The sequence below is a fragment of the Solanum verrucosum genome, unplaced genomic scaffold (assembly GCF_900185275.1).
Source record: "Solanum verrucosum unplaced genomic scaffold, falcon-dt-bn FXZP01000261.1, whole genome shotgun sequence".
Classification (NCBI taxonomy): Eukaryota; Viridiplantae; Streptophyta; class Magnoliopsida; order Solanales; family Solanaceae; genus Solanum; species Solanum verrucosum.
The window spans coordinates 5908463-5936201 of NW_026019969.1; the positions used below are offsets into that span (position 1 = coordinate 5908463).

The window sequence follows — 27739 nt, forward strand, 5'->3', positions numbered from 1 at the left end:
ATAATCATCGAAATTCCACAAGTATAATTGGAACCTCTATTTTTGTAGGATAGAGATGTTGTTTAATACTCCCTCTGTTTCAATTTGTTTGACCTAGTTCATTATTAGTTTCTTTCAAAACGAATGACCTTTTTCCCTTTTTAGCAACTCTTTGATTTAAACTTTTCAAATGATATATTTAAAATCACAAAAGTTAATGACAGTTTAATACATTTAGAATATCTTTAATTTAAGACCACAAGATTTAAAAGTTTTCTTTCCTTTCAATTTTTATAAACTTCGTGCCAAATTAAAATAGGTTAAACAAATTGAAAAGGAAAAAACAATTTATAAATTGAACATAATAATTTGGCCGTACTGGAATTTCAAACGAAAACACCTGGCTTATCAAGTGGGACCCACTCCAACAACTAGATCGATTTAGTACTTGAAAAGATAGTAGAATAGAAGCAATAATAAGAGAATAATAATGAGACTTGACATGATATATGAATAAAAATGACAAAACACATATGCCTAGATATCTTGCTACAAGTGTAGTGTCCCATCAAACTATGACAGGGAGATTTCTTTATTAGTGCTCGTGTAAGAACGTGTCGATTAGTGCAAGACAAGGATCCAGGTAAAGTAGAATAAAATGATCTTTCTTTATATTATTCCCCCAAAAGTGGCATAATCCTCTGCACTTTATTATATGTAAAAGAAAAAATTTCCTCTTCCCAACGAACTTGTCGAACCTCTTTACCTTCACAAGGTAGGGATAAGGCTGCATATACACCACCATCCCTAGACTCCACTTGTGGAATGAACCTGTCGTGCCTTTGCTTAACCTCACTCATCAAGGGTTCTACAGTCAAAAGTCCAGTTTATCAGCTCAGTAATGATGGTAAAGAAGACACCATTATTTCCAATTAATTGACAAAGTGACCATATTTGAATCCAGAAAATACGCGCATCTTCATTTGAGTTAACTTGTAATATGAGTTACAAGTTTACAAATATAAAAGTAAATGGTTATTTGGCCACAGATACAATGGGACAAACTCTAATCTGTGAAAACGTTGTTTCTACGTCCATTCTGTTGCATAAACAAAAGAAGAAAACAAGAATCATGGTAATATTCCGTCACAACAGAGAAAGGAACGAGATTTTATCAACAACAGCTAAGATTAAAATTCATTTAAAGAGCTAACTATAGTACAAGGATGGGCACTTCGTTAAATATAAACATCTTCTTCAGGTTTGACTTTGTCTAATAACCTTGATTCCACTAGCATATGTGCATAGGTACGTTGTGCTTCTTTCAGCTCCTTCCGAAGCTTATTAACCTGCAACAACCACATGAAAAAGACATATGATGATTTTCATTTTGAAATCAGGTATTGCTTTCAACTACTGACGAGTTAATAAAGGAGACAAGTTTACTTAATCACACCTTTGAATGAAGTTCTTCCTCCCTCTTCTCACATTCCGAGCACCTGGGACAAGAACAAAGTAGTCACACAAATATATTTTACGGACACACAATGGTGCTGCAAACACATACGTGTGTGTGTTTATTTGACTTTGATAGTAATTGAATTTAATATTTTCCTACGGGACAATACAAAAACTATACCCTTCAACATGTTATATTTTTCAATTACACACTTAAACTTGAGAAGTCCTATATAACCCTCCCTAAACTTGTCTGAAGTAGAATCATTATCCCTGAGACAAAAACCATATTTAAATGGAACAATGCAAGTCATGCACTACCCTTGTTCTAACTGAAAGAACTTCCTGCGCAATTCATGCCTGAAGTCTGCAAGCAAATTCTAGTTTCGGGGTCGCCAACCCTTGTTTTCTCATCTTATTTTCATCCTGCTTCTGGTCCTCTTCTACATTGATTTTTTACTATAACTGTCATTACTGAAAATGTGATTTTTTTCCCTCCTTTTTTCTCTTCTTTTTTACCCTTATCTCTGGTCATCTTCTAAATTGACTTTTTTACTATAATTGTCATCTTCTACACACTCCAATGTTCCAAAGATTTGAAAAGAAACCCTTAAATCTATCACCTTTTCCGTGAAAAACATACCCCGATATCCACTTTTTGACCGGGCAAACACCAACATTTCCGGTGAAAAAATGGTCTGTAACTCTCAAGTGCTTAGACCTTGAACAGAGCTCTTCATGGTCGCCATACCCACTGCTTCTCAAGAGAGGTATTGTTTTTTTGGTATTAAGTGTGAAGGAATGGGTTTTCTTAACCGGTTACGGTGTATAATGAACATGGTCTCTGCGTTTAATGGAAAATGGGTCTATTCGGAGTGGATTTTGCTTGGCCTTAGTGCTAAGGTACTTGGTGAGAAGTTAATATGTGCTTATGCCACATATTGGAATGTTATGCAAGTTTTAAAATAGGAATAGCTTTCCATATGATCTGTTGAAGACATGATTAAGTAAATAAAGTGTGTTTTCTCTAATAAAACTTAAGTTTTTTGATAAGGTGGTCACACACTTCAATATGTTGTCAGAGATAGCAGAGATCCTTAGGTTCAAGTCTCATCGCCACCCATCAACCTAAAAATCAAATTCCCATGCTCGGCTCATAAATAAGAAAATCAAGCTCCCACGTGAGGGACGTGTTGAAAACATAATTAAGTAAATAAAACTGTGGTCTCTAAGAGTTAAAGCTAAGGTTTTAGATGAGATAACACACTTCAATATAGTCAAAGCATGTTTTGACATGACTTGGTACATCACGTTTTCCTACTACTGTCTTGAACATCTCATTGCGCAAGGCCTTCTCTTCTAACAATCTTTGCTCATCTACCTTCTCTTCTAACAATCTTTTGCTTATCTATGAAAGTTGCTATAGGAGAATTTCTAATCGGAATTAGATTGGAAAAAAAAAAAAAAAGAGGTCAAAATTATTGGAACAGGATTTGGAATACAAAGGTACAGTCCAAAGACAGGAAAAAACAGGGGAAAAGACCTAGCATAAAAAACTGAGTGTCTGTGCAATATGGAGAAAAATTTATGGAATGTGTATGCGTGAGCAGGAATTTTCCTTTGAAACTGAGTGTGTGTTTATTATTATTTTCTCCAAAAGAAGCTTTCCTCTGTGTTTGAGTAAATGGGGTGTGAAGACATGACGCTGGTGTGTTAATCACTTGATGGAGGAGTGATAGAGCACAAAGTTGCCAGAAATGGCTTTTTTCGACAAGTACTATCAAAATATATTTCTAACCATAACAAAATTTTGAAAAAAGAGACGGGAGGACATCTGTTTTTTTGGCCTTCATTTTTCAACTTTTCACAAACTCAGTGGAGGTGCGTAGAATTTCTTTGTCAATGATAGCGCTCAAGGGTGTAAAATTCCACTACGGATAAACGTGAGGGTTATAGGTCTCCCGCAAGTTAAGTATGTAGTTCATAATTCAGCCAAAATTGAAAGGGCAATTTATGTATTATCCCTAATTTTATATAAATATATTTCTATTTCTGCGTAAACACACTACCCCTCCATGGGCATCACAAGAAAGAGAGATGAGAAAAGAAAAGTTAAGTTGTCAGACCACAGAACGTGTTTGTCATCCTTGCATTTTCTTCTATTAACAAGATAAAAACATAATTTGGAAATCACATTATGAGAAGATGACAGACTCATTTATGAAGTACACTTACTGTGCGCGGAGCTTTTCATTCTCTTGAATGAGATGGGCAGCCTCTTGATCTTCTGAGCCACTTGAAGTGAGAGTCTACAATGGTCAAAAGGCAGAGATATTGAAAGGGAGAAGAAATAACACTAGAATACACTCATTATAAATGGCCATATCACTATGTCTCATCTTTGTCATCAGTCTTAGCTCTGCAGGCAAAGTAACTTATATGCAAGATAAGCAATTAAGGTCCATAATAAGATCATTAAGAAAAGATCGAGGAAAAATACCACATTAACCTGTAATTACTATTATTTTACAAATTCAAGACAACTTAGGTTCTGTTGGTACAAAGAGGAAAGTAGATGAAAACATTAAAGCAAGCACTGAGCAATGCACCCTGCAGGGAAACACTCTTCTAGCACAAAGTACAACGTATTTCTTCTGGTCCTATTGTGGGTTTCTTTTTTAAACGAAAATATCCCAAGGGCCAGTGGGGCACAGTTCAAAATTTGGTGGATAATGTGCTAGTCCCTCTATCTTTCTCCACTTAAATACCAAATTTTTTGCCAGCAATAAGTCTCTCCAGTCTCCACTAAAATACCGGACTTTTGCCTGCAATAAGTCTCAAGCCTATGACAATATCATACACTGTGTTTTTACCACTAGATCAAAGCCTTGGTGGGTTTTGGCATGTCAAAATAAAGATAAAGGAACTCAATCGTTCATAAAAGAAATAACAAATAACCCTTCAGTGATAGTCCCTTTTTATAGGAATTAATAGTCTTAGTTTAACAAGGTCATTTTCAGCAGTTAAGCTACCTCTTAAACTTAACATGCTTTCTATGGATAACATGCAAACATTATGCTAAGTAGATTTATCCCTTCCTCAAGTTATAACGCACATTCAACATGCAATCAATTGTCAAAAGCAAATATTAGGTCTGACGGAAAAACAGAGATGTGGTAATATGCCTAAACAATTTCACAAGCCAAATCCAAAAGTCAAAATATCTGATTTCAAGATACCCAGGAATAGGTGATGCCATGCTTTTTATGGATGCAACTCTATAAAACAGTACTAGTGAAAGGAGAAGAGAGCACACCGAAGAATACATACCAGAATTTCTTGACTTCGCTCACCACCAGTTAAATCAACTACTAGTCCCGCTGTCCGTTTCGAGTTTTCATGTTCTATTGGACGATCAACTGCTTTCCTTTTTGAAGCTCCTGAGGTTCAAAGCAGACAACAATATTGTCAACGGTTGAAAAAGTTTATACATGGTATTCCAACTTTAAAAAGTAAAAGATGGCGATTCATCAAATTTCAAAAAGTAAACGATGGTGATTCATATATCCAAGCAGGCAACTGCACAACATTGCATGAGTTTTGTAGGGATCACCACTACTGCATCATAACTAATAACTTCATAACAACATACCTAATGTAATCCCACAAGTGGGGGTTGGGGAGGGTAGAATGTACGCAGACCCTACCCCAACCTCGTAGAGATAGAGAGGTTGTTTTTGATAGATGCTCAACTTAAATAAAGAATTTCCAAACAGTTTGGAGAAGGGTAGACAGATATGAGAGCAATAACACAACGCATTAATAATGTGAAAGGGAGAGTATACAAAACAAACATAAGAAAGAACAGTAACGACAATGAAATAGTGTGATAGCCGGAGCATAAGAAACACAAGTGATAACCAAAATTGAATAACAAGAAACTATGAGAATAGTGCTAATACTACGTAAGAAAGAAGATCCAAGTATGACCACTAAGCTTATCCCGAAGGAAAGCGATATAACAATCAACTACCAACTAACCTTCTACCATAATCCGCGACCTTTGAACTCTCCTATATAAGGTCATGTCCTCGGTAAGCTCAAGATGTCCTGGATATCTTCCTAATCTTATCTCTCCTAGTATGCCCACACATCCACCTTAACATCCTCGTCACCCCAACTTTCATCTTCTGAACATGAGAGTCTTGACCGACCAACACCCTGCCCATACAACATAGTTGGTCTAACCACCACACTGTAAAACTTACCTTTAAGTTTTGGCGGAACCTTTTTATCACACAACTAATGACTTCCTAGCGTAATTAAATCACAACCTACAGAAATTTTGACAACGAAAAAAGGATACCCATTGCATATGCAATCATCTCACTTAGATAACTAATAAGGCACTATGATAACTCAATGGCAGGAAATGAAGCCAAAGCATTGAAATTTGAAGCGACAGTTAAGTTACGAAAGACAGTCAGCAAATGAAGCCAGAGATCGTGAATTTACAAGCTGTGGTTGGGGTATGAAAGTAAGTAAATTGGGGAACACTACAACCAACCACCATATATGTTAGAACCTTCACTGAGTAGTCATGAAGAACTGGAGGACATGGGCAGAGAATATACTGCCACAAACACCAATATTTCCAACATAGCCAACTTATGTGGCAGAGATGTGTTCAGCAGTAATGAACCCCAGAAAATGCATGTTAGACATCCACCACAGGATCTTCCATCATTATTAGGCCTAAAACCCCGACACTATATAGGAGCAACGAAACTATATATTCAAGCCATATAACATGTGAAGTGCATCTTCTTACAATCAGGATTTATGAGATTCTGAGGTCTCTAGTAGTAGTTTGTCTTTCATGGACAAGGAACCAAATCAAGATGTCTGCTTTTATCATGCCCCTCCCAAATAAGGGCAGAGAGGGAAAGCCAAGACTATCCCATCATGCTACTAGAGAGAAGGATTTTACATCCTTGATGACTCAAATCCCAAGTTTATATTAAGAGGATTGGAAATAGTTATGTTATTAAGAGAATCTATTCTGTGATGGCAAGTTACTAAAAATAATCTAGAGAAAGAAGGACCTCCATCTCTCTAGAACTCCATTTAGCAACACTGTTCGATCTTCGAAATGATCTTCTATCGCTTTGACCAAACCAAACAAACATTCCATTGTAGCAGCCATGTCATGCCCTACCACAGTAGATATGCTAGAAGCAGAAAAGTTCAATACAATAGGTCGAAAGAGAAGCCTCAATAAAATAAGTTAGACGGCCTACATAGGAAAAAGAAAAGCTCCTTTCTGATTTTCAAGGCCATTAAAAATCTTCTCAACCATGAAATACCAAGCACAATAGAACTAGGATAACTCCCAAAGGTACATTAATTGATCGAGCACACAATTTAAGAGAGAAATGTCCATTATAGAGGTGAGACATAGCTCTCTCAATCAATACATTACCTTGTTTAGAGTTACTTTGGAAGACTGGTGTTACAGTTCCCCGTACTGTAATGTTTGAACCAACCGCACCAGAGGAGTTTCCCAAGACAACAGGTTTATATGACCCATGTTGTCTAGATTCAGATGAAGCCTGAGAAGTTACAGTTCCCCTTACTGTAATGTTTGAACCAACCGCACCAGAAGAGTTTCCCAAGACAACAGGTTTATATGACCCATGTTGTTGTCTAGATTCAGATGAAGCCTGAGAAGTTACAGTTCCCCTTACTGTAATGTTTGAACCAACCGCACCAGAGGAGTTTCCCAAGACAACAGGTTTATATGATCCATGTAGTTGTCTAGATTCAGATGAAGCCTGAGGAGTTATCGGTCCCTGAGGTTTTTTCTTTGGAAAGTAACCGAGGAGCCCGCAGTGATAATCCCTGTCAAAGGATGTGTGTTAAGTGAGGAAAATATATAAACAGCTGATTATGAAGAACTTACATCTGCCTTTCCCATCTAATCCCATGGAAACATAGAAAATTGCAACTAAAAGCTGTTTAAATCAATCAATGCAGACAAGCTAAAAATCTACTCCTCCAATGGTTGCAAGTTACCTTCATCAATACAGAACAATTCACTGACCCATTCTTAAATTCAAGTAATTGCTTACCAGTATTCCCATGTCATCTCCTTTAATCGTACTTCAAGCTTTTGAAAAAGAGGGGTTTTCTCGAAGTCCTGCTTATTATGGGTTGGCTGAATAAAGTTTGCTTCTAGAACACCTGAAGTGGAAGGACATCGTCAAATAACCTTTTTTTTTATAAAGAGGAAATCGTCAAATAACCTCTCTAACAGGGAAAAGTGGTACAAGCATAATTAACAGTGAACCAATGTTAAGTGGTTCAGAGGCTTCTTTACCAACAACTCCTCTGCCTCTACTATCTGAGTACCTCACAACATGCCAAAACGGCTGCAAAGAGATGATAAAAAGATGTAAGACTTTAGGAGTTAGGAAAAGGTATGTAAAGAATGTCTATCTATTGAATCAGTTCGTAGAAGAATAATCCATCAAAATTGTAGATAGGTTATTGCTAACCAAGAAAGCAATTCTTACAGAATAGAGAAGGTAAAGCAAAGAACACACCCGAAGAAGACAAGACATAGAAATTCTTGCATAGAACATATCTACAGTTAGATTTTTAAATTCTAGATTCACTTTCCACGAAGAAAAGGGTCATTTAGTTTTACAGCCCCTACCTGCTTTCTAAACTTACATCATGAAGGAGAATTATGTAACATGATGATAACGAGTCCTCAAGTCCCAATTGATTTAACCCGAATGATAACAAGTGCTCGAGTCTCAATCAATGTAATCAAGGATATGGGAGGACTCCAAGATCCGTCCATATAATCCAGTTTTCGAACCTCAGTGGCAACTCAAGCATTTTGATGCAAGAACAAAATTGTATCCATAGGTTAGTTAAGTTTAATGACCCTTAGTTTCTTATAACTTACAATTCTATAAGGAAATATACAAAATAAAAAGAAGTCAAAACTCGGATTTATTGAAAATTCGAAGAAAAGCCCTTTCGCCAGAAGTAAGAAATCGATTTACAATCTTTTTGACCATATGCATCAAAAGGCGCATGTATGGTTCTTGAAGGATACAATTTTTTACCCTTAATCGAACGACTTCATAAGAAAGAATACTTTTTTAAGCCAAGAGGTTGATAACAATATTTGCAATCAACTTATTGGTCTTACGGTGTATCACATTAGTGACATGTTTTAAAGTGCAGGTCTAGGCCTAGAGCGTATAATATCACTAGTGGGAAGACCGCTACAGAAGCCATCAGACCCACTCATGTGTCAACCTTGTTGATGTGGGTCAGAGTTCAACTTTGTTTAGGCAAATTCTAATAAGGCGGGGCAAACCTTAGTGTTGAGTTTAGGTAAATCCCATGTAGTGAGGTAAACCTCAATGAGGACGCAAGAGAGATGTTGAGTATATCAATAAGCAGTCCTTACACACTAGTGAAGCATTTAAAAGTCGTGTGGGTTTAGGCCTAGAGCAAACAATAACACTAGTGCATTGGATGTTACAATCACATAGGATTGCTAGTGGATTGTGTACTATTCAACCTACCCTTTAAATTGTGCAAAACAATACCATTGCCTTACTGAATTTATTGTTTCCCAGAAAAATAGTTAGTGTGACAAGCAATTTTGCTAAGCTAATAAATATTACTCCATTCGTCCCATTTAATGTGGCACCATTTGACTTGGCATGGTGTTAAAGAAAAAAAAGATAGACTTTTGAAACTTGTGATCTAAAACAATTCTTAGATATTTGCCTAGGTTGAAAATCATTTCATAAGGGTAAAAGGGGTATTTTAAAGTTAAAGTGTTTCTAATTATAGTAAGGTGACATTCCTTTTGGGACGAACTAAAAAGAAAAGGGTGCCACATAAAATGGGATGGAGGGAGTAATTGATAAGAGTTGAAATGCCCTGTACTGTTTTAAAATGTTTCATATGACTTATGAGTACTTTACCGTATCTAAAGAAAAGTTTAGTTTAGGAGTAGACCTTGATGGATCCTGTAGCTAACGCGGGTTTATTAGGCCTGGTGTACCTTGTATCTACAATTACCGTTACAGTCCTCACTAGTGGGAAGGTATAACTAGCATACAATTACCGAAGTTGAAGCATGGAATAAAGTCATGTAGTAAGTGGGGATGCTCAACAACGTGGTCTTAATAAGCACTTTCTTCCCTCCGTTGGACAAATATTTTTCAGCCACTCTGCTAGTCACTTCTCAGCCCTTTGAAGAACCGGATTCCACATCGTTTGATACTTGTCCAAAACACCTAATGATACTCCTAGATAAGTAGTCCAAAGGGACTTGGTCTAAATAATCCAACTAGGTTTCAACTGCATCACAAAAAATCAAGATATCATCTGCAAACAACAAGTGAGACACTAAGACTACCCCTAACCCTTTAACTATCATCTGACTCAAAGCTTCCATAACTAAATCAAACATCGCTGAAAGAGGTCCCTTTGTCTCAAACCGCTCGATCTCCTAAAAAAACGCACAAATTACCATTAACAAACACAAAAAACCTCATCGAAGAGATGCAAAAATGAATCCACTTCCTTCACTTCTCTCCCAAATCCTATTTATAGCATAATGGAATCAAGGAACCTCCAATTCACATGATCATATGCCTTTCAAGATCAAGTTTGTATAACACACCTGGCACCCTCGGCTCTCTCCTAGAATCCACCACTTTGTCGTCGGTACGTTGCATCCAAAATTTGTCTACTAAGTAGAGACAGTCTCATCCAACATCTTTTTAAGTCTAATGAAGAACACCTTAGAAATGATCTTATAAAAGTTTCCCACAAAATTATTGGTTTATAGTCCTTCATTTCTGTAGCTCCTTCCCGCTTGGGGAGGATCACAATGAACAAAGCATTCAAACTTCTCCAAAAGTATGTGTTTTGTTAACTTTTAGGAAAAATAATGTTTAATGCATGATTGTTATTTTGTTCATTTTGGTTACTTTTTTTTTTTTGAGATAAGGGTAATTGTGTATTCACAAAAGTGTCATCTTCAAATAATGATGAGCATAGGTCACTTACAATCTCATCAAAGCATAAAACAACCTACCCCTAGGGAGATTACAAATTGCCTATGAAATCAACAAAAAGTTCTATATCCCCCCTCATATCTCTATTCATCCTTATCTTCTCGATGTTGTTACTCTTGTCCTCAAAACCTCTAGCATTCCTTTCTTTCCATAAAGTCCACCAGATGCAAGCTGGAATTAACTCCCACCAGTCTTCAATAGAATGTCTTCTTCCTATCTCCTTCCAACTGTCTAGCATACCCTTAGTGGTCCGTGGAATTACCTAACATACACCAAGGATGCAGAAAAACATGTTCCATAGGTTGGTAGCTACCTTGCAGTGGAGGAACAAGTGTCCATTGACTTCAGCATCTTGATCACACATAAAACATCTTGAACAGATATGTCTTCCTTTTTTCTGAAGTACTTCATGCGTTAGACATGCCCTTCCACAAACCAGCCAAGCAAAACATGATACCTTTAGAGGTATTTTTATCTTCCAAATTAGTTTCCAAGGCCAGATTCTATTTCTTCTTTGACCAGCATTGCTACTCCAGTAGCAAGACTTCACTGTGAACACTCCTTTCCACTGAAATTTCCATATAGGCTTGTCGGGCTCATTGGAGGTGCCTGGGAAGGTATTTAGGATCTGAAATAGAGCAGCGATCCTCTCTATCTCCCAATCATTGATGGCTCTTCTAAACAAGAAATTCCATCCCTGAGGGCTCCACATCTGAGAAATTGTGTCCTTGTTCTGCTGACTAAGTATAACTAAATCTGGAAATAGAGTTGCAAGACAATCTTCTCCAATCCATAAATCATTCTAGAAGTCAATTTTCCTGCCACTTCCCACCTTAAGTGAGATGTTATCCTTGAATTGTGGCCATAGTCTTCTAATGGTCTTCCAAACACTACTCCCAAAAGTTCCCCGAACCTCCTTAGTAAACCAATGATTTTGCAGTCCATATTTGATATTTGTCAATGATGACACTCTTCCATAGTGATAGCTTTTCGGTGCAAAATCTCCACAATCATTTCTGTAGGAGGCAGGAGTTCTGGAGGCTTAGCTTTTTTTATGTCCAGTCCTCCATGCTTCCTACTAAGTGTTACAATATCCCACTTGACTAGCTTGTAACCTCTATTTTCTCTGTTTCCATTCCAAAGAAAAGATCTTCTAAGTTTGTTGATCTTTTTCTCAATGCTCTTTGGAATAGGGAAAAGGCTCATCATGTAGGAAGGGAGAGCATGAAGGACTGACTTGACCAGGGTCAGTCTCCCTCCTAAGGAGAGGTAATGGCTCTTCCACCTTGCAAGTTTCGTGTCACATCTCTCCAGAATATCATTCCACACTCTTATGTCCTTGTTTTGTGCTCCCAAAGACATACCCAAATACTTTGTGGGTAGAGTAGCTATTTGGCAGCCATGTATTACTAAATTATGTATTCTTATTCCACCTTCTATGCATATAAAGGCATTGTTTGTTCCGATTATTCTAATTAACTAAATTCTAGATGTTTTCCCTACATTTATGTTATCTATCATCCATATACCTCAGTCAGTAATTCAGAGGTCGGATATCAAAAGAAACTTCTTGTCGCAAGGAAACAAGGAAAAGAAAGGTTTTCACTTGGTCAAATGGAAGAACATTATCAGAAGCAAGGAACAAGGTCGACTAGGTATCAAGAATCTCAGAAAGCATAACAAAGCTCTCAAGGTGAAGTGTCTATGGAGGTACCATCAAGAGGACCAATCCCTCTGGTACAGGGTAATCAATATCAAGAATGAGGAATTGAACAAATGGGTAACTAAAGTGGTTAATACCCCTTATGGTATTAGCCTCCGGAAATATATTAGTCTTCTGGCATTTTCTCAGTAATCAATCAACTGTCAAGGTTCAAATTACAGAAAAACAAGTTTTTGGGTTGATAAATGGATGGGTACTGAGAGCCTTAAAGATCTCTTTCCTAACATCTTTGCTTTGGCTCAACATCAATAAAGCACTGTTGCTGAAATGTGTCAGAACAAGGATGGAATTTGGTCCTTAGAGAAACTTGAATGACTAGGAAATTCTCAAAATGATTAAACTTTTCAAAAGTTTCCAAGGAACACAAACAGGTGAGGATTATAGGATTATTTATGGTGGCATGGGCAAAACAAAGGTAGATACAGGGTGAAGGAAGGATATAAACAGACAAATTTTTTTTGAAACTGGTAAGATTGAAAACAGAATTTTTTTTTTTTTTTTTTTTTTTGATTTTGCACCGGGTGTCTGAGTCTCTTTGAGCCCCGACTAATCCCGGGGGTGCACAGGCCCTCGGCAAGGAGTTTCCCGCAAGTGCACCACGGTTAATGATTGTAAACAGAATTTTTTGTGATCACCAAGATTTCAAATGGCCTTGGAAGCATTTCTGAAGAATCGAAGTGCCACACAAAGTGGCATGCTTTACTTGGCTACTAGCCAATGAAGCAGTTTTGACATTGGACAATGTGGCCAAGAGAGGTTCTCTATGCAGCAGATGCTCCCTATGTGGTAAGGATACAGAGACAGTGAGACACCTCTTTCTACACTGAAATTTCACTGACCAACTGTGGCAGATTTTCCTTAATCTCAGAGGCATTTCCTGGGATATGCCTAGTAAGATTAATGAGATTCTATTCAGTTGGGAGGAGGCTGGAGTTAGGGCTACAACCGGAGAAAGATGGAGGATGATTCATGCATGTATATAGTGGACTATATGGAGAGAAAGAGAGAGAGAAATGATAGATTTTTTAAGAATAGGAACAACAATCTGAAGTCAAGCTTAAATGTATTTTGTTGTTCTATTTTTGGTGTACAAATGTCTACTCAGTTTTGGGGAAGATTATACTTCTTTTTCTTCTTATTTGCAAATATGGTTTTTCAGTACTACCTATACTGACTTAAATACAAATGTTACTAGTTTCGAAAAAAATTAACATAACATGAAGAATCAATTTCAAAAAAATTGATCGTCATAGTGAAATGTTGTCATTACAAGATGGCTGTTTTTTTTTTTGAAAATGTATTACTGGATGGTGTTTTAAAGAGATTTGTCTGTAAACAGAGATTTATGCATAACTTATGCAAGTATTAATTACGCAGGCAACACAATGCATCATATAATGTTGAAAACAAGGTTCAAAAGGTAACCCAACATTGTATTACTAAAGCGGAGTTTTACATGGGTGTTAAAACTGATAACATCTTAGAAATGCAACCAAACATCCCCAAAGTGTATTTTTCATGTATTTTCTCCCTACTCTCTCATCCCAATGTTGACAATATTTCTAGAACTCATATTCTTCCTCTTCGACCTCCTCTCTAAATAACACGCAACTCTCCTAGAGTTGATGCTAGCCTACCAATATTCTACCCCTACCCCCTTTCCTCTATCCATCACATAATGGTTTCCTGCATTTGCTAACTTTCTATAAGACAACTTACAAACTGAATCAAGACACTTTTTAGTCAACAATTGTACCTCTTGCTGCTAATGTATCTCCTCACCTCCGAATATTCTCCTACGGGTTGGCCAATGGTGCTCTTGTTTCCCATCAAAAGAACCACTACTAAAAAGGGTGATCATAGGGACCCATTCAGGAAGCCAAGAAAAATGAAGTTTAGTGGTGATAGCCCACATAGATTAGATGGATAGTGCAACGGAGAAACTGTTCCCACTCCTTGTATCGAATGCATATTCTTCTTTCTTTTTTGTGGTGTACATCTGTAATGTAAATTAACAAGGAAACTATCTCATGATCCGTCAATTCTCCTAAATATGGAATTATTTGACTCTGATTCAGCTTACTTACAAGATTTAGAGATAAGTACAAACAAAGCTAATTTTTCTCAGAAGTTCAAATTCACAAATTTTAAAAATCATAAAGCAACAGAAGCTAGTCACCAGTATTAACCGATTTTTGTGGTAGACATTGAACCCATGAATATTCACCACTGGAGCTTCCTTTAGGAAACCAATAGTGGTAATGACTGAACCCTGCAACCACCAAAACAAGGAAAACATTAAGAGAAGCTCTGGAAACACTGGAGCTTAAATTGTTAATAGCAAACTGTAAGGAAGTAAAAGTAATTTAATGGTCACAGGTCAAGCATGATATGTATCTGAGTCAGTTAGTAGACTACCTTGAGTAAAGGGAAATACACATGCTACAGTATGAAGAACTTAGAATATAAGATGTCACAGTTGCTAACTCAAAATTTGAACAATTCCAGAATTTCCTCACATTCCTCGACCTCTATCGCTAAAATCAAGAAAGTTAAAGCACTGTAGATAGAAATGTCGATATTTCAGCCAACTTTGTGTACATCTCTTAACAGACTTGACCCTTTTAGTTAATAAAACTATTACCTATTAAAAAATCTCTGAGTAAAACTTTAATGTTCAGATCCATCTAATCAATGTGATGGTCTTCCACAATTCAAGAAAAGAAAGAAGTTCAGATCCATCTAATCAATGTGAAAAGGCGTTTCAAGTGATTCCTCCCTCCCAAGTCCCAACGTACTCAACACACTTTCTAGCATTCAAAATTCCAATAATTATTTACACTCTTTGAATAATATTTTGCTCCAGATATAATTTCGCAAGTTCATATAGCAATCCAAATTTTAAGCGTCATACAATGTATTCTGATCAAACGAACTTGTCAAAAACTTGAAATATTTAACCGTGCCTTTAAAAAGTGACAAGGCTCGTGGGGCATGAAGCAAAAAGTGAAAAATGAAGTGCACACTTCTCCAAAGTAGTGAGTAATTTATGAAATAGTACTGTAATAATTAAATTGCTATTAAAAATGACTAATTTCATGCCAATATATAATAAGGTAAATGTAAACCAACTTCTCAAAGTTGAGATTAAAAAAACCACCACTTTTCTTTTGAATCACTTAGAGCACTGTTTGAAGTGCACGCTTATCTGAAACGCATGGCTTTGCCCGTGAAGTGATAACCCCTTGCTTCACATCACTTAGCCCTTTTGCTTCTTTTTTAAAAAATTTAATTACCGCTTTGCTTTCTAGAACAGTGACACTTACTTCTAGTACCACCAAGATTATATACAAAACAAAGAACTTCTTTATCTTCAAAACAGGTCAACTTTTGCCACATGAAAAGGGGTGGAGTGTGCAAATAAATCATAATATCTATCCCACAATATACCACTCATATTAAAGACAAACTCTGGAACATACCTCTTTGAATCCAAGAGTTTGAGGCTTATACATGATAAATTCGGGGTACTTGAGATCCTTAGCAATGTTATGGAGTTCAACAACCCGTCCACGTAACAGAATACAGAAGTTGTCTGGAATCCGCAAGTACAACACTGATAAATATGCCTGTTCAGTATGGGAACACCAAGAAGATAATGACCAATAATCCTCTGATTTAAATATAGAAGTATCAAGGGGAAACTACTAGGAAGATAACTTACACGGAGTGAGTAACGAAGACGGTTCGCAAGATGCTGGTCACTTACTTTAATACGAGAGCCACTCTTCTCATTATCGTTTGCATCCCCCGAAAGGCGAATATCCTACAGTTACAGAAAAAAAAAGACATTAAATAAAGCTATAAATGACACTAACAGAAATCAGAAATCCCATTAAGATAGTCAAGCCGAACCTCAGAATCTGCCTCAAAGTCGAGCTCCATTCTGCCTTCATCATTATACCACAAATTGTAGACAATCACCTTTGTGCCATGATCACCAATGTCATCAAACTGCAAATAATATAAGGGAAGGAGCCGAAGTTGACATTCATAAAAGGTCAGGAATAGCCTCACAAGATTGTAATGCAATACAGCAAGCTTTAATAGGAAAATAGGGAATTGCCAGGGAACGAAGCTGAGAGCTATATTTGAATTGACAACATCAGAAGATGCTAGTCAAGGCTTGAGAGTTAAATTTGAATGTTTGCAAAACCGCGTGATTTTAAAGATGTTTTGACAACTTTCTGCCACTAAAAACAGCTGCTAAGTCTCAACATTGGAGCATATATATATTTTTGAATACTATAGGTATATTGGCATGTTTTCTGACTTGTCCCCAATTTAAAAAAATTGTGGTTAAGCCTTATTACTCTCCAAGCTAAGTGACTCACTCCTTGATAATGTTTTCTTTACAAAGACAGCAGTTGAAGCAGACGAGGATTGAACTAGCTAGAACGCACGAATTGACGGTTTCTAGTGAGCGCCACATTGGCTTGCATGGGCGAAGAGTTTAGTTATTTATTATCATACATTCTTTAAAACTCTTTAGAGTCGCTCTTTAGTCAGTTTGTCAGTCAGGCTTCATAAGTACTTTGGTTATCGTAAGACTTAATGACTGATAATTGTGTTAAATTAGTTTGCCGTATTTTGACAGTGGAACTACTATTGTGGTGTTGAAATTGGATGATCGATAAAGGTGACATAGTTTGAATTGGGTCTGTTTGTTGTCTTATATTGCTGACAGGAACTTTTTTGTTTTTGGATAGGTACGGATATAGGAAAAACCCTGAGTGATTTTTTGTAATTTCCAGTTAAAGCCTGCTTGAAGATCCTACCCCTTAGCTAGAGTCATGGCCCAAAATTGGGTTGTCACACTAGGTCTGTTCTATAGAGGAAAACATACTTGTACTTGGCAAATAAGGAGATTGTTTCATCATTACTTCATTCAGGTGTCTAAAAGGGGTGTGAAAAGAAGTTCCAAATGATATCTATCTATCACAGTAATGCTGGAATTATGCCTGTACATCAGAACCACTGATAGATCAAAATATCAGTAGACAAAGCAGCATTAGCATTCTTTTTTTCCCGATAACCAAAGGATTGGAATTTTTAGCTTAAACGCAGCATTAGCATTCTTAAATAACAATTTGAAGACATGTTAGAAACAAAATCCAATACCTTTATTGCAGAACCCAACAATCTTCCTGCTATGCAGACATTCCAGAATGAACAATTTGGAACGCAAGATTTGGAAAACTATAACCATTGGTTATTTGGTGGATAATTTGGACAGAAAAACACACCAAATTCTTTTTAAGGCAAACAGATGAATATATATAACCTTAAGCAAAGATGTGAATTTTGCTAGCTTTTTGGTGCAATTGTAAATGATGTAGATTCCTCGATAGAAATGAACAAAGACTTCCATAGACTGTAACTTTGGACGCCTACCTAGTCTGCCTATACCTTCTATAAAATTCACCCTTATCAAAAAAAGTCTATGCCTTTATATCTCCAGGATCTTTTCAGGTACAGTTAAATACTCAGGTATACTTCCAACAATAGAACCTAAAAGCAGAATATAACTGATACTTCCAAAGAGGATTTGGCAGATGACTCTAATATAGATCATCACCAGAGAGTGATTTTTAGGTATGACAAAAGAAGTAAGTGAGATCTATAATTGTTACACTTTCTTTTGTTTGGTCCCCCCCCCCCCCTCACAACTGCACCCCACCCCCAAGATGCAAGGAGGAGAACTCATATAAAGGAGAAAGCCAGGCAAAGGGGAAAGGAAGTTTTATTATAAAAAATACCATGGAAACTGACAGAAAGTAAGCAACAACCTTGAAGACAACGAAAACTTACTTGCTTAAGAAGCTCTGCCTCTGTCGCAAATGGAGACCAGCGCAACAACAACGAGAGGTTATTCCTAAAATGTTGTTCACCATGTAATGAACTCCATTTTCCAGCTGCTGCACTGAACTCAAAGTCAAGCTGCATCACCAGACGAATACTTTAAGGAAAAGGAGTATGAAGGTTGGAAGGAGAATGAAAAAGCGAGAAAGTAAGCGGGAGTAACTGATGTTTGGATTACTGTTATTTAACAGCTTATGATCACATGGGCCACATGGAAGAATGTTGGTAGTCATCCACACCCCCACACCACCACCCAAATTTACGAATATATCTTATTTTGTCCTCTTTCCTTTTTCTTCAGGGAAATAGAAGGAGTTATGTAATAATAAGACATGCATATACAAATTTTGGAGACCCAAAAATAAAGGTTTCTCATAACAAAGCTCAAATAGATTAAACAAGAAACCATCAGACAGGTAGAAGTCCACATCTAAGTCCTACTAATTAATACAACACCTTACAACACTAATATATATCACGAGAAGCAAACTATAAAAACCATCTAAAGGATATAAGGAAAAGGTACAATTTAAAATATCTGCTAATAAATTTACATATTAAAACTACAGTAGTGGCAATATTGTTTTAATAGGGAAAAGGCACATATCCATCTGATTTTAGATGAAATAAAAGGACTCTGGTACATTGTTTGACTTATTGTATCATATTAGTAAAAGAGGAACAAGATATTGTAGCTAAAAGGTCAAAGAGTGGTAAGGAAACCACCATATCAAGGTTTGAGCTATTAAAGACTATTCAGACTCAAATGCACGCTTAGACGGGAAAGGGAAAAAGGCTCACCAAAGGAACCACTATTCTGTCAAGGCCTGCTCGAGTCAGAAATGTCTGAGATAGAAGCCCAATGCTTTGTGTCAATTTCCTGGTCACAATAGCAACACAAAATTAGAAGGGGGTTATCCTGAGCATAGATCAGTAGCCTGGGTGAGCAATTGATATCACAAACGAAATAAAGCTTCCATGTCTTCAAGTTAAAATTGTGTTTATAACTTTTTCTTTTTTGTTCTGGGGGGGGGTACGCCTAGAGATTTCAAGGCAATACCCTCCCTGAAGCTATATGCATTAAACTAATTGCAGATCATTCTGTAGACAACTCTGTTAGAACGGAATGCTAGAGCAGCTTAAACGAAAAAGGTTCGAGTAAGGCTGTAATCAGTATGTGAAAAGAAATTGTTGTTACCTTTTCTACAGACAAAATATTATTGTCAATGGAAGAATCACAGAAATGCTCACTCGATGTCTAAATTGTGAATCTCTAGAAGTATAATCAAGTAGGTCAAAGAATGAACATTTCTCTGTTCAACTGTAACTGCACATGCTCCTCAAAGTGGAAATAAAGGCCCTCAAATAATATTTAGAAAAAGCTGAAGTTATCCTAAGGATACTCCAATAAGTAAGCAAAGACAACATTGATAACCCAGAAAGATAACCAATAAATCTGCAAGATCATATGAGTAATAAATCTGCAAGTTCAGAACTTTGGCTAGCATTTTTATTTATTTTTTATATTAAAGATTTCATTATCAGCATCTAGAGGATGTATGAAAAATTCAAAGGAAATCTGGATAAGCTAAGGAGAAAATTCTTATGGCAAGGCAACAAGGATGGAAAAGGCTATAGCTTAGTAAACTGGGAAACTGCTCTACTTAGCAAAGACAGAGGGGGGCTGGGAATTAAGAACTTGAAACTACAGAATGAGAGCCTATTGAAAAAGTGGTTGTGGAGGTACACTGAAGAGAGAAATTCCCTCTGGAAAGAGGTGATCATAGCAAAATATGGTGAGTTAAACCCTTGGTGTACAGAGATCACAACAGAACCTTATGGTGTGGGTGCATGGAGATCAATTAGAAACTTGTGGTCACAAATGGAGACAAATTTATATATCAAGGTGGGAAGTGGCACTAAAACAAAATTTTGGAAGGATGTTTGGATAGACCAATCCCCTCTTAGAGATCTCTTTCCAGATCTCTTTCAAATTTGTGGAAATCCTGATGCCAATGTTGGCGATTGCTGGACTGAACAGGGCTGGGATCTAGTTTTTAGAAGACTTCTCAATGATTGGGAGGTGGAAAGGGTGGCTGAGATATTAGGGATGCTAGGCGGAGTGACCATCAATGCAAATGCCACAGACAGGATGTTGTGGAAGCACAGCAAAGATGGCCTCTTCTCAGTCAACAGTGCTTACAGAAGAGGTCTCCAGGTGATGGCAGGGAGACCAACACACCTCTGGAACTATTTTTGGAAGGGGGATATTCCTACAAAAGTGAAATGCTTCACTTGGCTAGTGATAAAGAGAGCTTGTTTAACACAAGAAGTACTTCAGAAGAAGGGTAGACAGCTGGTCCCTAGGTGTTTTTTATGCAATTTGACAAGTGAAACTAACAGCCACCTCTTCTTGCACTGTAATTACACTACTCAAATCTGGAATTTGTTCCTTAGCATCTCAAATCTGAATTGGACAATGCCAGAACGTACATCAAACGTGTTGAAGAGCTGGGTAAGGAGAGGGGGTACCAAGAGCCAAAAGAGATGGTGGGGGTTAATACCATCATGTATATGGTGGTCAATCTAGAAGGAAAGGAACAGTAGATGTTCGACAATAGATCCAATTCCATACACAAGATCAAATGGAATTGTATAGTATCTCTACTTTTTTGGTGTAAACAGTTGTGTATAGTAGATACAGATCAGATTGTAGATTTGATAGGAAGTTTGTAATTGACAATTTTTGGTGGTGGCCAGCATGCCCTTAATGCTGAAGAATACAACCTTACCAGTTTCAAAAAAAAAAAATATATGAGTAACATCTCTGAGATGACGTTTGCACTCCTAAGCAAAAAAATACGGAACTAACAATGTCCAAAAAATATATCAAGTGTTGACATAAGAACATTAGCAAAGCATGTTTCAGTTTATGGCTTTCAACAGAATTATTTTTTAAACACAGCAAGTTGTTTTCTACAACAACAGCCACTTTGGCAATTTCAAAACAAGCTTATTCTACTCAAGCTCCATCACTCCAGTATATATATATATTATCATCAGCATCTTGAGGATGCATGAAAAATACAAAGGAATTGATCCCCTGCCAAGATGAGTAACATCTCCGAGATGACGTTTGCACTCCTAAGAAAAAAATACGGAACTAACAATGTCCAAAAAATATATTAAGAGGGCGTTTGGATTGGCTTAAAAGTTGGTCAACTTTTAAGTCAGTTTTTGACTTCTGTCAAAAATGACTTAGAATAAGTTAGGAAGTGTTTGGCAAGGTCAAAAATGACTTAAAATACGTCAAAAACCAAATGTAGGTCTCCCCCTACTTTTTATTTTTTGACTTAAAAGTCATTTAAGTTTAACTTTTTACTTTTGACTTAAAAACTACTCCCTCCGTCCCATTTTATGTGGCACCATTTCCTTTTTGGTCAATCCCAAAAAGAATGTCACATTTCCTTATATGGTAAGTATTTAAAGGTACAATTCCTCTTTTATCCTTATTGGTCCCACTTAATCTTAAAAAAATACTCCAATACATTTACGAAGAGAGAGAAAAGTGGGTCTACTTTTTAAAGGACAATTTGGTAAACATTTCAAAGTCCTCATTTATTTCTTAAACTCCGTGCCGGGTCAAATGTTGCCACATAAAATGGGACGGAGGGAGTACTTTTTTTAAGCCAATCCAAATGGGTTCTAAGTGTTGACATAAGAACTTTAGCAAAGCATGTTTCAGTCTATGGGTTTCAACAGAATTAATTTCTAAACACGTCAAGTTGTTTTCTACAACAACAGACACTTTGGCAATTTCAAAACGAGCTTATTCTACTCAAGCTCCATCACTCCAGTATATATACGTATTCAGCCAATCTTAATCTGTTGAATGTTTCTCTTCCCCTCAGGCCTCAACTCACCAACTTTTGGGAGACGGAACTCACCTTAGAACTCCACCAGAATAAATTCTTCATTGCTAACATACCTATTGCAGAGGGGCAACTTCTATAGGAGATTTTTCTAGAGTTTGGCATGTCACAATATATAGACTAAACAAAGATGTACACCATATTTACAAACTATCTTGTTTGGACTTCACACCTATTTTTCCACTATCACCAACAAGTTATCATGATTCATGACCATGTTAGACAGAATGAATCTACAAAATAATACTATGTCTTAGTCACAATTAGGCTGGGAGAGTCACAAGAAATACAAGTCAAAGAAATCATAAAAGACTCATTACAACTGCTAATACACTCGTAGTTGTTTTTATCAGTGAAAAATGAAAAGAATAATCAAAATAAAAGGGAGAACAACGAAAGATAAAACAGAACGCACAAGAATACTACTGTACCTGTTCTTTTTGCAGCGGCTAAAGACAATAACATCTGCCCCAAGTCTCATTGAACTGGTCTTAAAACCATTTCCATCTAAAATGTTGAGAGTTAGGAATTATAACAAGACAGGACACACAGTAAAAAAAAAAACCATGATTATTAATATGCATACACTGTCCAATAGTTGAAGCTGACTTCTTATCCGAAAACCCAAAGCTCATACAACGACGTATGGCTTCTGGGTCCATTCCACCGCCATCATCTGAAACAGAGATTGCAAAAATTCAGTATCTCATACTCTAACCATTTTCTTCAAACGAAACCAGACCAACCAAAACATTAGTATCAGGCGCTATTCACAAACAAAGAAATGGAATACCTTGAACCATTAAAGCTGAACTTCCACTCCTTGGATTTGGTGTTTTATCTACAATAACAAAGGAGGCTCCATTTTGTATCTAACCAGTGGAAGAAACAAGGGTGCGACATAGAGAGGAAAATATTAGCATGGCGGTTTGGACAAAAGGGTTACAGCATCTCAACATTGTTGATACCATATAAGGCACGTTACCATCAGGGGATCCAAAATAGACTTTATTCAGCAAAACAAACTACTCTTAGAGCAAACTTTTGAACATATGCATATCCATGTCATGAAGTACACATCCAGATGCCAAGAATATGTCCCATAGAGTCTCATCCAATGTGTTACCCATTATAATTTCACTATCAGACCAGCTAAGCATTTACATACTTTATTTGCATAGGGGTTACCAACCATATTGTACATAGCATAAGACTTCTATATTAAGAGAACCTCTAGACTCTAGTAGACTGTTAATTAAGAAAACAAGTTTTCCTATTCCACATGGTATCAGGGCCTTTGCGATCTTGGTAGAGACTCGAGTAGCTTCAGCTTCCAGCTGGTACCGGCCAATGTGTGATGCCCACCGACCTAATTTTTTCTTTTTTGCTTCCTTGTGGTGCCTAGCAACTCTCTTCTCTTTGGCAATTAGTGTCGTTATCTTTGGACGACTGTTCAAGGTCCCTCCTCTCTCTACGATAGCTAATCACCATTCATCTCTTGGGAACTGATGCTTCTATCATTTACATGACCGAGTGCCCTCATCTACAACTACATCTCATTCCCAAACAAGTTAAACCCAGCTATATGAATTCTAACTGACCAATGTCTTAACATTGTTCTGCCAATTCAAGTTACGTTGATGTTCTAGAGATTGCAACACCATCTCTTTTCGGTGATTGAGAATAGATGTGCAGATACCAACAATTTTCCGGAGGAAAGAATTGCAACACCTCTATTCTTTTTGGTGATGTGCACATGCAGCAAGATTTTGGCATCAATTTTCTATGTTTTCAACATAACCAATCTCTATATGTTTTCCCCAGTTTGAGTTTGAGGAGCATGTTAGAATTTCAAGTGAATATGTGTCTAGATTCAAACGCGCAAGATTTTATGTACTTGAATAAGGAAATCATATAGAGTATTGCATAAGATACTTTAGGATATTTTTATTTTTTATTTTTTTTTGATGACAAGGAAACCCGCAGCCGCTATCCTTTAGGTGCGCACAGGGTAAAAACCTCACTCCTATGCAATAGCTCGCAAACCACATAGGAAAGGCAACCGTTAGGATATTTTAATATAAAATATTTACTTGCTTATTAGCGTAGGTAACCATATTATATATAGCCTATGACTCCTATATAAGGAGCACCTCTTGTACATTGCTAATTACGTCATTTGTAAGTTCTTCTACCTTCACACTGTCCTCTTTTGTAATAAATAAGTTGGTTTTACTAAGAACAAAGAGTGGAAACCCAGCATTCAAGAAAGAGCGTTACAGAAAAGAACTAGCTTAGTGTATCCAGACATCTACACACAGGGATTTGCTACGTGCTCTAAAATTACACCAGAAAAATGTTCTTTATGTGTGGCAGTGAATATTCCTTCCCCAAAAGTGCCGCTCTGTTCCATTCTTTCCAGATTGTCCATATATGGCAGGTGAAAATATCTCTGCCATTCTGCTCATACTTGCAGCATTCTAAGAAGTTTCCAGCATTTCAAGAACTCAAGAGATGTTTTGATGGAGAGTCAACTGCTTTAGGCATTTTGAAGACTAGGTGCACTGAAAATTTGTTTAGTTGGACCAACTTGTATCCTGCTGTTAATGCAGAACAACTTCAGGATTTTACTAACTCATTAGCTCTAGCTTAGATAGTTTGTATAGTTAGCCAGAGATTTTTTTGTAAGCTCAAATGCCTTATCTTGTAAATTTAGCATCTTCCTGATGCTGTTATTAATACCACTTATCTTATAAAAAAAAAAAAAACTCAAAGCCTGCTTTTAACATTACCCTGTTATAAACCCTCAGGGGTTGGCCTGCTGGCAATTGACTTGAGCCTTGGGGTTTGCTCCCTTTCAAGGTCTCAAGTTCGAAACCCACTAGGTGCAAACAATTTCTGAGGGCCATCGGACTGGGTAAAACCTGAATTAACCGTGGTGCACTTGCGGGAAACTCCTTGCCGAGGGCCTGTGCACCCCCGGGATTAGTCGGGGCTCAAAGAGACTCGGACACCCGGTGCAAATCAAAAAAAAAAAAACATTACCCTGTTATACCTAATAGATCCTACTAGATGAGTACTAAAAGGCACCATTTCACCAGAGTATAAAACTATAAATTTACAAGAGTATCGACTAATTAAGTCTTTTTGAAAGGGTAGACTCCTCACCATCTCTATCTCTCCAGCTACCTCTACTTTTTCCTTCTCCTTGATATCTATCTATTGTTACCCTACTTTTTCCTGAACTACTGCTTTTTTAGCTTGCTGTAACTTTTTCTTTTCATGTATTACAGATACCGTTCATTGTTCATAGTGAACAACCTTCTCTCCATGTATTTCAGTTATTGGAAATTTTCAGCTACCACCAATGATAATTATGTGCCCCTAATACAAGTATTGCCCGCCAAAAATGGAAGACAGTTTGTGCTACAAAAAAAAAAGGAGCTGCTATTGATTGAATCAGAAAGAAGATAACCTCAAGCGGACCTTAGTAGGCCTTTCTGCAGTCAAATTACTAGTTTTAAAGAAATCATTGACAGCTTAAACATTTGACTAAACAAAAAAGAATAAGCTTGAAAAAAGGCTTACCTCATCAACAGCATTGTCAAGAAGCTCTGCCAAGGCTTTAGACACCACAGAACAACAACAACAATATTAACACTCCGGTAATAGCATTTGCAATAATTCTATTACCACACAATAATATGGAAACGAAAAATAAACCAGCAATAGCACATACCACCAAATGCCCATTTATGGGAAGTGGCGTTTGAGTGAAGGAACTTCGGGTGAATGTGCAGGAAACTGGAGCCTTCTGTATAATGCCACAAATAAGATGATAACATATTAGATGCAAAGCACATACTTGAATTACAGATAAAGAATTAGGCTATAAGGCAATAAAGAAATAGGCTATAAGGCAATATAGAAAGGTAGGCAAAGAAAAGATTGACCAACTACAACTCACTTAGCAGGCATGGTTTATGCACGGCTAATCAATTAATTGTAGCCTATAGTCTTCATTTGGTGTTTTACCCAATTGAACATAATGATCATTTGCTAAAAGTATTTTTATTTTTTTGAGAAGGGATTGTTTGCTAAGAATAAATTTTAAAAAAAGGAAAAAATGGGTACTTCAGTGCATAATACTTTTAAGGGTGGACTTAGTAGCACGCCCCTCATCATAATTTCCAGCTCTCCAGAACTGGCGAGATAGGGGTGCTGAACATATTTGTGATGTAGAACAAAGGCTTGAATCATCTATCGGAGACTGATCTTGATCCAAGACAGTGGTTCCACTCTGTTCAGTAGCTGTAGAATCTTGCCTCCCGCCACTGCTTGAGGATTTTTGATATGGCAAGGAGTCAGCTTCACAGTACTCCATTTGTGGAAGTGAACTTTCAACCAATTCTGGTTCCAACTTAACAGTCTCTGTCTCCCCACCTCCAAGATTGTTACTACACAAGCCAACCATATTTGTAGAACTCATCCCAGGACTGATAAGAAATTAAATAAGGGAAAGTAAGTATACAACTAGATAAGCTAAAATGTGAGATAGAGAACTAGAGGGTTGAACATGATTGACAATGACTGAAAGTACAACAGAAGGCCAGTAAAACAGGACACAAGACTAGGGATACTTGCATCTCCTAGAAATTTTGGCCCTAATGTCAGACTAATCAGATCTTGAAACTAGGTGTCAAATAGGTTGTCTGTTTTGCCTTGCTTAAGCAAGGCTTCACCTAGAGCACTGCGGTGTGTGCCTCATTGCACATGGATTTGTCTGAGAATGACACTAAACAATAAATACCTCACCTAATTGAATTGCTTTCGATTCTTTTTGTCTAATTTCAAGAATCCTAATTGAATTTCTTTCAATTCTTTTTGTCTAATTACAAATTCTTGAAAGGACTAAAGATTAGAACATCATCCCAAACAGAAATTTCAAAAGATTTATTGACTGTGGACTGTTTTTGACACCCAAAATTCTTTTTAAACAAAATTAAACAAGACAACTGCAAGGCTACACCCCATTCACCCTAAAATAATAGGCAAGAAAACCTCAGTAATAATGGCAACCAAATAAAAAGATAAACCGAACCTCATACAAAAAATCCCAAGTCCCCAAGATTTTACTCTTTCTCCACCACCACTCCCACTAGGTCATCTTCTTGCATCCACATTCAACTTCTTGAATTGTATTTTCTCCTCTAAGTGAGAAATAAATTAGCCCCTAAACGTTAATTTTGCAGAAATTACTAGTTTCAATTCCAATTCCAATTAAAACAAATAAAGAATAAGGGATCTAAGTTAGCAAATAAAATTGGAAAGAATTCAAGAAACAGTAGTGAGAGGGAATCTGAAGTTGGTTCAAGCTTCCAAGAGCTAGGGCTGAAGATTACTGCAATAAAATAAGGCAGAAAAATTGTTGGAATGGACGAGTGCCCGGTTTTTCTTTTTGTTATTTCGCTTTTTGAAGGAATAAACCGAGTTTTTCAAAATAAAAGAGTCAGGTAGTTTAGACTTTATAGCTTCACCAAATCTGTCCTTTGCCTTGCTCTCTCCGCTCTTTTATTTTATAGGAATATAAATAATGTTCCATCACTCCG

At 36.9% G+C, this 27739-nt stretch overlaps 1 protein-coding gene across 4 annotated transcripts; it reads right to left on the bottom strand.

Annotated features, from left to right (window-relative positions):
* Positions 1–972: 972 nt before the first annotated feature.
* On the bottom strand, positions 973–26653 carry LOC125815709 (protein MICRORCHIDIA 6-like). Of its 4 annotated transcripts, none has more exons than XM_049495249.1 (20): positions 26280–26653; positions 25870–25944; positions 25719–25753; positions 22924–23002; positions 22717–22806; positions 22562–22637; positions 19000–19078; positions 18148–18276; positions 16192–16290; positions 16001–16102; positions 15759–15905; positions 14456–14548; positions 7817–7868; positions 7569–7680; positions 7121–7338; positions 6920–7012; positions 4768–4877; positions 3673–3746; positions 1436–1478; positions 973–1328 (listed from the first exon to the last, which is right to left on the bottom strand). In XM_049495249.1, the coding sequence occupies exons 1-20, from the start codon at positions 26617–26619 to the stop codon at positions 1218–1220; spliced, it is 2157 nt and encodes a 718-aa protein (XP_049351206.1). In that variant the 5' UTR covers positions 26620–26653; the 3' UTR covers positions 973–1217. The 4 variants fall into 4 exon arrangements, with proteins under 4 accessions (XP_049351206.1, XP_049351207.1, XP_049351208.1 ...); XM_049495250.1 differs by having other exon boundaries at positions 1093–1328; positions 6920–7160; positions 7272–7338; positions 26280–26652; XM_049495251.1 differs by having other exon boundaries at positions 1093–1328; positions 6920–7030; positions 7250–7338; positions 26280–26652.
* Between the last annotated feature and the right edge of the window lie 1086 nt (positions 26654–27739).